The 15142-nt window shown below is 39.3% G+C and overlaps 1 protein-coding gene across 2 annotated transcripts in view; it reads left to right on the top strand.

Moving 5' to 3' along the window:
• DLG5 (discs large MAGUK scaffold protein 5) overlaps positions 1-8239 on the top strand; it is a 172012-nt gene extending 163773 nt beyond the window's left edge. For both annotated transcript variants that reach the window (XM_075934726.1, XM_075934727.1), the window contains 3 exons: positions 2372-2481; positions 3740-3849; positions 6556-8239. In XM_075934726.1, coding sequence (XP_075790841.1) covers positions 2372-2481; positions 3740-3849; positions 6556-6659 — 324 coding nt within the window. In that variant the 3' untranslated portion in view covers positions 6660-8239. The remainder of the gene's footprint in view (positions 1-2371; positions 2482-3739; positions 3850-6555) is intronic.
• The last annotated feature ends 6903 nt before the right edge of the window (positions 8240-15142 follow it).

Below are 15142 nucleotides of genomic sequence, written 5' to 3'. Positions count from 1 at the left end.
TTTGCTAGGCTGAAGCCTCTCTCATTGCAGGCAGGCAGACAGGTCCCTCTCCTCCTCCCAGAAGCTGCTCTTATAGTCTCCAGGTAGGCTTCCCCCTGACTCCAGGTCTCAGCCCGTTAAAGGGCTATTAAAGGGCAACACCCTGCCACAGATACGTTTCCTGAAAAAGTTTTGCCAATACAGATATTGTTCTGTTTCAAAAGACTCAAATAATTGTTCCCAGGGTACTTTCTTAAGAAAAACTAGGTAATATAAATGCAGTTACCTTGTTTTATCATGTCACTATTTCAAGATTCGTTTATAGTTCTAGATGTAGAGAAACTGGTTGTGTTGGTGATTTTTTAAGTCTTTTTAATATTACTTAAAAACAGTGTCTATGCATTGACGAGTTTGAATTAATTTTTTTGTTTTTAAAAATATTTTTAACAGGACTGTTGATAAATCAGTTAACTCACACGATTAACTAAAAAATTAATGTTGGTTTAAAATTAATCATTATTAATTAGGTTTAAGCACACTGTTAAACAATAGACTACCAATTGAAATTGGCTGGATAACCATAGTCAGAGAGTTGTTGTTGTTAACGATGCTAAATCCTGCTGGAAAGGGATAACAAGTGGAGTTCCGCACGGGTCTGTTTTGGGACCCGTACTGTACAATATCTTCATCAATGATGTAGATATTGGGATAGAGAGTACGCTTATTAAGTTTGCAGATGATACCAAACTGGGTGGGGTTGCAACTTCTTTGGAAGATAGGGACAATTCAAAATGACCTTAGCAAGTTAGAGAAATGGTCAGAGGTAAACAGGATGAAGTTTAATAAAGAGAAATGCAAAGTGCTCCACTTAGGAAGGAACAATCAGTTCCATATATACAAGATGGGAAGCGACTGTCTAGGAAGGAGCATGGCGGAAAAGGATCTCGGGGTCATCATGGACCACAAGTTGAATATGAGTCAACAGTGTGACGCTGTTGCAAAAAAAGCAAATATGATTCTAGGTTGTATCAACAGGTGTGTTGTAAGCAAAACTCATGAAGTCATTCTGCCGCTCTACTCGGCACTAGTTAGGCCTCAGCTGGAGTACTGTGTCCAGTTCTGGGCGCCACATTTCAAGAAAGATGTGGAGAAATTGGAAAGGATACAGAGAAGAGCGACAAGAATGATTAAAGGTCTAGAGAACATGACCTATGAAGCCAGGCTTCATGAACTGGGCTTGTTTAATTTGGAAAAAAGAAGATTAAGAGAGGACATGATAGCGGTTTTCAAATATCTAAAAGGGTGTCACAAGGAGAAAATTTGTTCCTCTTGGTTTCTGAGGACAGGACAAGGAGTAATGGGCTTAAAGTGCAGCAAGGGAGGTTTGGATTGGACATTAGGAAAAAATTTCTGTCAGGGTGGTCAAATATTGGAATAAATTGCCAAGGGAGGTGGTGGAATCTCCCTCTCTGGAGATATTTAAGAACAGGTTAGATAGACATCTGTCAGGGATGGTGTAGACGGAGCTTGGTCCTGCCTTGAGGGCGAAGGGCTGGACTCGATGACCTCTCGAGGTCCCTTCCAGTTCTATGACTCTATGAAATGTATAAAATATTTCTGGATGACTTTCTCTGTTTTCAAATATATTGACTTCTGTTACAACTCAGAATACTAAGTGTACAGTGCTCATTTTATGCTACTATTTCAATTATTTATACAGTGAAATACTGGTAAACAGAAGAAATGGTATTTTTTAGTTTACTTCATACAAAATAGTATTTTTCAGTTTACTTCATACAAACAGTGTAGTGCAATCTCTTCTTCACAATGAAAGTGTAATTTATAATATAGATGTTTGTTGTTGTTCTTGTTGCAAACCCCCTAACTAACTTTAAAAGATTTAAACATGTTCTGTCAAAGCAGATATACATTCTTATCAGTTAAGGAGTAGAGATGCATATTTGGTCTATTTAGGAGGTAAGAGAGACTATTCATCTATTGTTTTGTGTTCCAACACAAAATGATTGAATACCTAAATACTTTATGGCAGAACGCTTGGGATTAATTGATTCCATCCGTTTCAAGTTACATTTTCAATTTAGTACAAATATCCTCTAAGTGCTCATTCTATTAATAGATTGTAGTACTCTAAATGGGGTTTACTGGTTCGTATATTTTTGTCCTCCTAAACATTGATAAATCTTTCCCATACAATTCACTTGGTAGTTACTGCTACAATGTATTTTATGTGAAAAAGGTGTTGCTAATATGCTTAATGACCTGTCATATAAATGTAAAGCAGAAATTCTGTTGAGTTACCAAGGTTTCACTGGAGGATGAATAGGGACATTATAAGTTTGCTTATGCTTTCTATTGCAATATTTGTTTTTAGGACTGTCATTGTCTGTTGGACATTGCTCCTCATGCCATTGAACGGCTCCACAGTGTTCATATCTACCCCATTGTCATCTTCATTCGGTACAAAAATGCAAAGCAAATCAAGTAAGTGAGAAGCGTCACCTTCGGCCACTTGTTACACAATAATAGTTTGTATAGTCTGTTTCATTGTAGTATATCAGAAAACCTTTATCAATGTGATTGAGTTAGGCCTTGCAGCTCTGTTGTGAGGTTAAAATCCTACCATCTTTTTAAAATATAACCCTAAAATGATTTATGTATTAGCTATTGGCCAGATTTTCAAAAGATAACCAAACTGCTGTTCTTGAACTCTTGAAAAAACTGGCCAATAGCGCTCTCAGCACCTGTTTTTGAAAAGAAAGTTCAATATAATAACTTTGTGAAAAATTGAACTGTTAACACTAGAAATTATGATTTCGCAAAAGCTCCTCAAAATAAGCTGTATGTTCACTTTAGGAGTGCCTGTTTTGGGCATCAAAAGTTTAAAAGTAGGATTTTCAGATGTGCTTTATGTGATTTAGCACAGGTCTTGTAGAGCAATTAAATGTGTTTGAAAACCACCTTTATACTAGGACAGTGTCTATGATAGCACCACAACACTGGCCCAGCTTTATGTATTAGTTCAGCAGTGCAGAGGCAGACTAACTGCTCTTTACCATTTCATACAGAAACTTGCCTTTACTCACTAATACCTAGAAGAGTCTCTGTTTATATTAGGGCTTTTTACCTACCAATCCCAGTTGCTACTGTATCCAAAATGTGATAGCAGATCTTTGTTTCATGCTCACAAAACAAAGCATTTTTCTAGAGAGAGGTCTGAATCAGAACTATGAATTTAAAATGCTCTTAAATGATGGAGAAATTTTGATCTGGAAGAGACACACAGTTTATCGCTAATCTCCAGCCCCTCACACCCTCAACTTGTATCAAAGTTTCTTTGTTTGCAAAGTTTGAGAAATGCATTGAGATTTTAAGTCCTTTTATAGAGCGGTTTCTTTAATGTTGCTTTGACTAAGAAGTGTTTCTCGCAAAGTGTAGGATGATCCAAGACTTCTGAAAAGATCCTTTAAAATGAATAGTTTGAGGGGAGGGTTTCTTGGCTTTCACTGATGAGTGAATTTTTGTCAGTGTTATGTAGTGTTTCCTATTACAGCAGTTCGTATGCCTTGGCTATCACTTACATTTCATATTAATGGTACTATTACACTGAATCTCCAGATGGCGCTCTTTGTATGCCTGAAAATTAATCATAGGCGTGGAGATAATCATAAGTATATGTAATTCATCTGGAGTCTGTTGAAAGAATGACTGTTGAGTAAATATTTTTTTTCTTCTCTTACAGAGAGCAAAAAGACCCAATCTTTCTGAGGGACAAGGTTACACAAAAACATTCCAAAGAACAATTTGAGACCGCTCAAAAAATAGAACAGGAATATAGCAAGTACTTTACAGGTTAGTATTTAATCATCATTTCAGTAAGAACACAGTTGCAGGCTTTCCTACCTAAATTGTGTTTCAAAAGAGCCTTTAATGTATGTAGCAGGGTTAGTTCCTCCTCCTGGGTTCCAATTGTGTGTGCGCTCTGATTCTTTTAAGAGAAAATATATAATTTCCCTCCCCCCTCAAAAAAAATCGTAAGTGCTTAGTCTACAAAATGGAGTTGGTTTGGTTTTAGTATTTAGGGAGCCGTCGTCTCAAAGTGGCTTGATTCAAATGACCCTGTAGTAGTGGGAGCATTATACTGAAACTACATAAAGTGTAAGTGTTAGTCATAGGGAAGATATGAATGTTACTATTACATGACAACATACAGAGATATTTTTTATTCCTGCTCCAATATGGTGTATTGAGGCGTTCTCCCATAAGAAAGCTATATTGGGATTTACTGGCTTTGGAATAATACAAAGGGAGATGACGTTATGCCATGAGTGTGGAGCCATTGTACATAATCCTATCAGAGGTCTATTTTGATGGCATAGTTCATAATATCAACCAGACATTTGAGGACTGTTTTCTAATATGCTTTTACCAAGACAGTGCTGCAGTACTTAGAGGATGCTTTAGCTCCCTTCAGTGAACCAAACTCCTTTGCACAAACTCACAACATTCAGGCTGAAAGCTTAGTACTATAGAAGTGAATGGCCCAACGTTACACAAGGTGCCTAGGAACACAACACAAAGCCTTTAATAATAATCATTCCTAGCCCTTATATAGAGCAACAGTCCTCAATGTTTCTTTTACTTTAAAAGAAATTCTACTTAGATTTCTACAAAAGTCATACACACACACAGTATGCAGGTATCTTTAGGGACAAGCCTTCATAAGAAGGGACATTACTATTATATGTGGAGAAAATTCAGTCATAATGGCAGTTTTCCAGCTTATTAACCCAGATAAATACTTCATTTTCTAAGACGTGACTGTGCACCTTGAAAATGGGCACAGAACTGGTTTATATAACCACATGCTACCTTCTATTCCTTGTGTGTCACCTACTTGCTGCATGTTGTCTTAATTGAAGCCAAATCCTTCCCCCCCCCAAAAAAAAATGCATGACCAGACACGTTGCACAATGAGAGGCCTCAGTCTAAGCTCTCTGAGGCTCAAACTGTCTGTACAGTGCCTAGCACGCTGAGTGCCTCAGTTGGAGGCTCCTAAATGTTAGTCAGGCAGCAAACCAAAGCAGCTATGTTGAAACGGCATTATACTTTTGACCTAAAAACTCTAAGCTCCTATTCAGTGCTTAACTCGCATGACAGGGTTCTGAGAGAAGTGTGCAGTTTGAGCATAGAGCTATATGTAATCTTGCACACAGTAGCTTCTTCTCCCTTGGTATGCAGCAGACCTATAGGTCTCAAGCCCAGGGGCTGCTTCAGTAACCAACTGTTTTTGGCAAGTAGCCTGTTAAGGCCATGTTGAGTTCAGAGACTGCACACTTAGTGTGATTTGCATGGCCTTTTAAGTGCCCCTTTTGCTGGGTACAGGCCTGTCCTTTTTTTGGGTCCATGCATTCTCATGGTGTTGGTACTGCACAGCATGCTGCATCCATTACAATATATTTTTGCTTAAGTGGTATTCAGTCTTCGAAGGTCAGAAGTGGGAAAAAGTCTGCCTCTTGTTTTTTCCTGTTACTTGACCTTGGTGTTAGCTGTCGTTACAGGCGCTTTTTCAGGCACAACTATTAAGTCACATAAGGCTCTCTTTAATGTTTTAAAGCTCCAAAGATCAGCTTTCCCTTGTCTACACTGATTTCTTTCCCTACGCTAATGCTGTTGCAGCTGAGCGAGGAGATTGGTGTTAGGAGAAGCAAAGCCCAAGCTTAGGAAATTTATTATTTTGGTGAAGTCCCTTTTCCTGTTCCTGGCTGCCAGCTCTAGGTATTTTGCATGCTTTGAAAGTCCCAGGCAAAGCTTATCCAAGTGGGTTAACACCATGATGCAAAACACTGGCGGCTGTTCTTGTGGCTGAGCACAGTCTCCAAGAAAGGTATCAGGGATTTCTCAACAAGAAGGCCCCTGGCCTTTTCAACTTGTTCTGCTTGGTATTCCACCCTAGGCTGAGTTTGGCACACTGACCGATACTATGCCAGGTGTATTTAGGGCTATTCCCTCTCCCCAGCTGTTTCAGTTAGTTTGTGGTGGCAGCAAGAGTGTCTTTATTTAGCTCAGCCCTGTACAGTTTGTTTAAAATATTTGTAAACAGTGCCTAGTTGCTACAGCTATAGTCGCTGTGTATTACTACATAAATGTTAAACCTTGAACACCACTTGCCCAGCAGTGAGGATTTATTATGATATAACAAGGGTTCTGGCTATCCTTAGAGGTAATGAATAAATTTTAGCACATGCCTCTGAAAATAGCACACGGAGGACTCAGTAACAAAACAGTTGTCTTAGCTGATTATAACCAGGACTCTGACTGCTTTCCTGTGTCATTTTAAGGGTTAGCAGGAAAGTTTGCATATTAAATACTTAACCTCTCTGCTCTGTTTATCCTTGTTATTGTTTTCCCTACAATCATGTATCTGCCAGATATCCAAGTGGTTAATTTATTTATGATCTATTGATAAATACTATGTAGGAGAATACCTGGCTAAGAATTGCTTTTTCCAGTGTCTGATGTGTGTGACTCTGGTGGTTTTTTAAATTATTTTTATAGGTATTGTCCAGGGAGGAGCCCTTTCAAGCATTTGCACTCAGATTATGACAACTGTTGATCAAGAACAAAATAAAGTCCTGTGGATTCCAGCTGGCCCACTATAGATACTCTTCTTCAGATGTACTTCACATTTGGCTTTTTTCATCCAATGGATACTATCCATTTATATCTGTATAGAGATATAAATGATTGATTTTTTTTTTTTCCATGAAGGGGAGTGATACACTGAATTAAAAAAATCCACAAGGTGTGTTGGAAGGGATAGATCACTTCATCAGAAGAACTTGTATCTTATGGTGTGCTTTTATACAGAACAGGATGGTATGACGTAGGTGTACTTTTTCATATGAGATTTATTTAGTGATGCTGCGAAACAAAAACCCTTTAGAATGACAAGTTTACAAAAACCTTTTCCAAGTATTTGGTTGTTGCTGTTTACTTGAATGTCTTTTTTTTTTTTTAAGTTTGTTGCTTTTCCCCTAAACAAGGCATATCTCCAAAATGGAGTGACGTTTCTGCATATGAATGAATGGTTGTGGGCAGTGTGATTCTACCTTGTATTTCTGACCATTTCCAAAGCCGCTGTTGACATAACTACCGGGTAATCGCATGGGTTTTGTGAATGGTACCTTTTGGGAGTGAGCTCAGAAGGAAGTGCACTCCTCTACAGGGCCGACCACTGTTGATAAAATGCAAACATTTGTCTGTCATGGATACTGTTTTTTTGTTTTTATGCATGGATCGAATATTTAAACATCATAATATATCAGATCACTCTAAGCTTAATGTGTGTTGAGAAATAATTTTTGATTGTTGGGCCTGGATTAAGTAGACATGGGGAGAGTCGATAACTAGGCCTAGCATGCTATTTGTGTCACTTTTAGAGACTGTAAATATTGAAAGCTTATGTTGGTGCAATTTTGCAGGGTAATTCTTAAATGTCGTACTTCAGTGTGTAGCATTCACATAGATTTTTATTTAATAAAAGAACAGTCACAGTTTTAGGGCTTTGATTGAAAGCCTTTAGAGAGGTACCATAATTGTTGGTGGTGTCACTGTCAACAAATACGCAATTGTTTAGTTTTGGTTACAAGACGTATGTACCCCATTGTACCAAACTCCATTGTATCAGATCCTTTTTGTTTTTGCACTTCTAAGTCTGTGTTCCTAACAAGAAGTTTTTCTGTCTCTCTAAACTGTATGTCACGTTGTAGGTACTGAACTTCAATTCTTTTGAAGTATCATTTTAGTCTAACTGTTTCTCGGTGACTGTTCCTAACATTTCATTATGTAGCAAGAAGTATTTGTTTTACCCAATAGTTGTGTAGTTTCATTTTTATTTGCAGTTTTTAATTAAAAAAGGGATTTTTCTTGTACAGTTCTTCAAAGAAAAATTTGGTCCTAAATTTTAACTTCTGTTTTACAGATACTGTTTTATAGTTCTAAATACTTTTTAAAAATAAATATAGGAAATGTAGTTAAAATACTAGTTAAAATACTTCACATGTTGAGGGACAGCAGTTATATATTTTTTTTTAAGTTGAGGTCAGAGTTGGACTCCCACGGTACAATTGAAACAGAACGGTACGATTCTGACTTGGATTTTCTGTACTAAAAACAAAAATGTCACTTTGTATTAAAGTAAAGAAATGGATTACTGTATTAAATAAGTCAATTTCTAGAACTTGTGCATATGAACTATTTATGTATTGTAACTACTCACTTTTTTCTTGAGACACATGGAGCCAGTTTTAGTTTTTAGCTGTGCCCATAACATTTGCACATAAAAAAAAATCTTCCTTCTGTAGACTGAAAGTGATGCGGCGGCTTAGCACATACAGGCTTTGTCTACATAATAGTTTCTGCAGGCACTTTGTACGCTTACTCCAAGTGGCAGAATTCAGATTTGTCAATAGGTGTCTCTTGGTTGCATTCCTTTCTGAAGACCCTGTCAATTGAGAACTGATTAAAAAAGCCTGTGCACTAATTACCACCTTAGAAGTAAAACACTACTAACCATGAATCTAACCAAGTTTTTATGTTCTACAATAGAGGGTCACGTCAAATTGGAGATACCTTACTTGAGCTAGTGCAGGGTCGGTGTCCCTACTTGAAGAAAGGGAATTTTGGGGGTAGCATGTAGAGAGACTTTTTGAACAGGACGTGTCCCAAATCATACAGTGGTAATTTTCCAGACATGTATAGCAAGGACATCAAAGCCATTTGGCCTAATGCAAGCAAAATGAGCAACTCTGTGAACAACATGCCCTCTGTGAAGCAACCTAACACCAACTTCCCAGTAATGCCATCAGGTGAGACTTGGAGGACAACTGCTTGATTCTTTGTGAAGAAATCCATGGAGCGCAAGGATAAAGTAGCGTGGCCTGAATGCAGAAGAAAATCTTGCCTTCATCCAACATGCACAACTTGTACCTTTTTTAAAGTGAAGTGGTAGGACACAAAGTGAACTTGATCAGCCGAATGCCTTGGTTGTGTCCAAGTCTATTTTTAGCATTGTGCAGGGATCTATGCGGTGCGATGGCTGGGGACAGATTTATAGTGCAATTTCATGAGACTTCTAGGCGATGCAATTGTCTTGAGGAATGAATTCTGGGTTGGTTGAAAGAAGCACTTTATCAGCATGAGGAATTCAGTGCTGGTTCCGTATGAACAGAGCTTGTAATTGCACCACAGATCAAGCTAACGTTACCACGATGGAGGCTTCTTTCTAGTGAGGGACACTTAGAATACAAAGAGTGAAAGGATGGCACACAAGAATGTTCAGCATCAGGTTGAGGCCCACTGTGCAACTCTATAGCCCTGCTTTTACACTGTAGCCAGACTACATGCTACTCTGTTCATTGCTTTATCTGAAAGCTGAAAAGCTAGAGATGATCATATCCGAATATCCTTGCTTCAGCAGTTACTTGACAACTAAATGCCAAGCAGCCAACTTTAGACTCCCATAGTCAGACTGCATGGTGGTTAAGACAATTTCTGTCTGCATCCCTATACTTTGATTAACCACTTATGGCTCTTAGAATACAGAGATTTACATAATATTGAAGAGTTACTGAGAATTGTCCTATTATCAACAAGCAGACAACTGAAATATGAGAAGTAAACTGATGCGGGTGAGTACAGCACGCTCTCCTTGTGCTCTATCAGGAGACTGAAATGAAAATCATTGGCAGGTGCTATTCTCATCCATTCGGCATATTTTGAGACAGTCTTCATGCCATACCCACCACCTTGGAGCTAGATTGGCCATGAATTCCAGAAGAAATAATTTTGACCCAGTGTTTAGTTAATGCACGTAGGCCTGTTGTAAAAACAGCAGTAGTTAGAAAGTGAGTTCCGAGGATGTTACGGCTGAATGCCCCGCAATATGCCTGCACTCAGACACACTGCACAGTGGTTTGCCTAGTGACCTTTTCAAAATATTATCATATTTCAGAATCTTTTCTTAGCTGTTAGTAGGCATGCCCTTCACAAATGGAATCCACTCGCATGGAGCATAACACTCCTTTTCACAGTGCACTGCCTTATCGGGTGATTTTTACCGTTGCTGCTTCAGGTTCTGTAAACAACTCTATGGTGCATGAAAGGAACATGAATATTTTTATGATTTTTTTCTCAACTAAAACGTGCAGCCTCTGTGCCCTCAAATAGTTTGTAAAAATAGGTTTGGGGGGGCTATAGGCTCTTTGCACATAATGCTAAGAAGCTATTTTGAGTTTTAGGAAAAGTGACTTCGAGCCTTCACCCAATTTATCCTTTTGAGCTTCAGACATGAAAAATGGGAAATACTAAGAGTACTATGCCATTTGTGAACACGTTTTTGACAGCTAATGTATTGGGTAAGAATTGTTCTTCATATAAATGTCCCTTTTTGCCTGCAATCAACAGATTGTTGCATATGGGAACAAGAGTATTTACTATTCATTTGATGCTAAAAGTTCCACCCTATCAGAGAGCAGAAGTAATCCCAGGTGATACAGGGATAATCAGTCACATTCCACCAACATGTAGTGACTAGTCAAATAGCCCATCTAGCAAATAGCTACAAATAACACTTTCACAGAAACGGGTCATTTTCAATAACGATTCATACATAAAAAGAGGAGGGCTGTAAAGGGGGAGGTCTAAATTGCCCATCAACACTTTAGCCAGCCCGTATTATAATTTACAATATAATCAAGCCTATTTTTGATGCAGCTGCATATGAGAGAGAAAATCTATATGTTCTAATTCTCCTTAAATAACATCTCAGTTTTTTTCCTAGAAAGATTATGGCTAATTAATTTGCACCATTATAAATATTGTATGCAAGGCTTTGTTGTGTGGCCATGGAATTCCTAGGATCCAAATATGCTGTGCCTATACCAGAGTCTGATTTTATGTATCTGCCATTTGACTTTTGGTGCCGTTCCTGCAGATGCCAATTTTATTCATAAAATGTTTACAGAACACAATATTTTCTTGTATTAACTCCATACTCTAATTGCACAATGTTCAGCATTTGCTTCTCTTGTGATATATATATATATAGAGACCCAGCAACCATAGGCTTCATCGTCTTCTGAGTAAAGACTTTGGACAAGACCTTACCACTAAGCATCTGTTCTACTGTAAGTTCCTCCAGAAAAGGGGTACCAGTCAGGCACCGTCAGGATGAATATCCCAACAGAAATACATGAATTTATCTTGCACCCTGACGAATGTATCTGTATTTGTGTGTGAGGAGTCCAGATCCTTGCATCAGAATTATAGCCAGCTCTGTTACTCTGCAGCTATTGGTCATGGGTACTTCACAGCTCATTTCCTCACAAATTTTTTATGACATTTCCTCCATTTTGGGAGAGAATCCACCTGGATCATATCCCATCTGGTTGCTTCCTACCCAATTTCCCCTGTAAAGTTGCAGAGTTGCACAACATCAGTGGCAGAGTTAGGAAAAGGACCCAAGAAGCCTGTGTTTTAACCACTATTTTGACAGAGATTCATTTTGGTTGTACTGGGTTTCATGCTCTTCCTTTCATAATCTGTACTCTCTGAGGCTGTGTCCAGACTCAGGGGTTTTTTCGAAAAAAGTAGCCTTTTTTCGAAAAAACCTCACCTGCGTCTAGACTGCAGCCGCGTTTTCGAAATTAAATCGAAAGAACGCGGCTTTTCTTTCGACGGCAGTAAACCTCAATTTACGAGGAAGAACGCCTTCTTTCGAAAGTTCCTCTTTCGAAAGAAGGCGTTCTTGAATGTAAATAGGGCTTCTTCGAAAGAGAGCATCCAGACTCACTGGATGCTTTCTTTCGAAAAAGCAAGCCGCTTTTTCGAAAGTTCAACGTGCAGTCTAGACGCTCTCTTTCGAAAGAGGCTCTTTCGAAAGTATCTTTCGAAAGAGACTCTTTCGAAAGAGGCTTGCAGTCTAGACATAGCCTGAGAATAGCTAGTGTATATTTAACCCTTCCCACGTCAGGGTTTCTTACGTGACTTGAAATATTTTTTTCTTTTTGTACTTGAGATGACAATAAGTAATAGCATTTTTCAAAGCTACTTATAAAGCAGAAACTTACATTTTTCTTAACATTTTTTTCTACTTACAAGGAACGCCCACGGTAACCGTACCTTAAAGTTTGGAGAGAGTTTGTTTATTTCCCTGTTTGTTTTCATGGTTAAGTGGGCAGCTGTTTATGCAGGGTCAGTTTCTGTTCCTCCTTTCACACAGAAAACAAGGGAGAGGGAAACATTTTAAATATGATTGTAAAGCTACAGAATTTGGTTGGAATCTGGGATTGGGCAGCACCTGAATCTACTTTAGTCATTACCCAAAACTGACTAGATTTTAAACTGTCTATCCTTTCCTAATCCACTGTCTGTCCATTCACAAACACTTGCTCTCTTGTACCCTCGTTCTCTGCACTCTGCCCTCATGGGCTTGAAATAGTGGCAGATTCTCACTGGTACCAAAATTTACTGTCAGGCATCTGCCAGCCCTGCCATTTTAGACAAAGACCTCTTGTTGGTGTCCAGTGAGCACAGCAGATTGTGGCGACCAAATATCAAGGCCCAAAAATTGAGACATCCCTCATAATTTTGGAAGGGCATAACAAGTGGGGTTCTGCGGGGGTCTGTTTTGGGACCAGTTCTGTTCAATAGCTTCATCAACAATTTAGATATTGTCATAGAGAGTATGCTTACTAAGTTTGCAGATGATAGCAAGCAGAGATGGGTTGCAACTGCTTTGGAGGATAGAATGATCTGAACAAACTAGAGAAATGGTCTGAGGTAAATAGGATGCAAAGTACTCTACTTAGGAAGGAACAATACATTTCGGACATACAGAATGGGAAGCGACTGTCTAGGAAGGAGTACTGCAGAAAGGGATCTAGGTGTCATAGTCCTAGTGGATCACAAGCTAAATATGAGACAACAATGCTTTTTTGCAACAGCATCACAAACATGATTCTGGGCTGCATTAACAGGAGTGTTGTGAGCAAGACATGAGAAGTCATTCTTCCGCTCTACTCTGCTCTGATGAGGCATCAATTGGAGTATTGTGTCTAGTTCTGGGTACAGAAAAATGTGGAGAGATTGGAGAGTGTCCAGAGAAGAGCAACAAGAATGATTAAAGTTCTAGAGAACATGAGCTATGAGGGAAGACTGAAAAAATTAGGCTGCTTTAGTTTAGAAAAGAGAAGACTGAGAGGGGACATGCGGTTTTCAAGTACCTAAAAGAGTGTTATAAGGAGGAAGGAGAAAATTGTTCTCCTTGGCCTCTGATAATAGGACAAGCAGCAATGGGCTTAAACTACAGCAAGGGAGGCTTAGGTTGAACATTAGGAAAAAGTTCCTAACCGTCAGGGTGCCTAAACATTAGAATAAATTGCCTAGGGAGGTTGTGGAATATCCATCCCTGGAGATATTTAAGAGCAATTTAGACAGACATCTATCAGAGATGGTCTGGTGCTTGGTCCTGCCGTGAGGGCAGGGGACTGGACTCGGTGACCTCTCAAGGTCCTTTCCAGTTCTAGTGTTCTAGGTTTCTATGAAAATGTGTCACAGATATGTTTCTAATGGCTTTTGTAATCCTTCACAAACAAAACTGGCCTTTCAATGGAAAAGACCTTTGAAAACCCATGTTTTAAATAAGAGAAATCTTGATAGAAAAGGGTAATCCATGTTCCTGAAACTTCCCTTTCAAATAGGTTAAGGGGGCATGATAGACACATACTGGATATGGTAAAAAGTTTCAGAGGGGCAGCAAGGTTAGTCTGTAAGTTTAAAAACAATGAGCAGTCCTGTGGCACTGTAGAGACTAACAAATATATTAAGATATTTGGTCATGAACTTTTGTGGGCAAAACCTCCATCAGATGAGTTGGAGTGGAAATTACCCAATCCAGGGTGGGTGGGTGGGTGTGTGTGTGTGTGTGTGTGTGTGTGTGTGTGTATATATATATATATATATATATATATATATATAGGCAAAAGCAGTTACCTGTCAATTGTAGGACTAGTGTTAATTAAGCTAATTAAGTCAGGCTGGATGTGTCTCATTCACAGGATTTGATGTGGAAATGCTTATCAGTCGGAGGAAATTGCCTTTGTAGGACGTTAGCTAGTTAAGATGCAGACCCTGGGTAAAATGAAGCATGTACATGTGTAATTCACAGGTTACATAAAGTAAATGGATATGTTAAAAGCTGACTAGACAAAGGTTATGTTATACCAAATGTGGACATGTATAAAAATTCAAGTGACCAGGAGCTTGGATAAATGCAGAACAGAAACCAAAGGACCAGACCACATCAGAGGAGGCAACAACTATCAAAGAAGATGGAAGAACTTCTGGAATGTGGTAACCCTACTAATTCCATTTTGTCTTGCTATTATGCATTCAGACACTGAGATAATTCTGACTGAAAATGTATAAAGACAAAAATTGGTTAAAGCTAATGTGGGTGGACTTGACTCAATTTCTCATTTTAACCCCCAAGAGGCCGCAGTTTGTCTTATTTCCACAATGTCAGTAGCTGTAACCAACAGTGCCAACAATGACCTATGCCACTTTTGAAGCAAACTTCTGTAAGAGTGAAAGTGATGTCCAAGATTCCTGTATATTTCGTTTCTCATGATGCAAATACAGGCAGTCCCTGGGTTACGTACAAGATAGGGACTGTAGGTTTGTTCTTAAGTTGAATTTGTATGTAAGTCGGAACTGATGTCCAGATTCAGCCGCTCTTGAAACTGACCAGCGACTGATTACAGGAAGCCCAAGGCAAAGCTGCTCTGCCCCGGGCTTCCTGGAATCAGCCGCTGATCAGTTTCAATGATGGTTGAATCTGGACGCCTGGGACAGAGCAGCTGGGGCGCTGCCGGGTAGGTCCCCACAGTGCTGCACCTTGGCACTGTGGGGACCAACCTGGCAGCGCCCCAGCTGCTCTAACCCAGGTGTCCCGAAGTCAGCTGCTGCTGAAACTGATCAGCGGCTGATTCCAGGAAGCCCTGGGCAGAGCTGCTCTTCCCCTAGGCTTCCTGGAATCAGCTGCTGATCAGTTTCAGCAGCGGCAGAGTCTGGACACCTGGGA

The sequence above is a fragment of the Pelodiscus sinensis genome, chromosome 8, assembly GCF_049634645.1.
Source record: "Pelodiscus sinensis isolate JC-2024 chromosome 8, ASM4963464v1, whole genome shotgun sequence".
NCBI classification, from domain to species: Eukaryota; Metazoa; Chordata; order Testudines; family Trionychidae; genus Pelodiscus; species Pelodiscus sinensis.
The sequence above is the reverse complement of the archived record's forward strand: the minus strand, read 5'-3'. Positions and strand labels throughout refer to the sequence as shown.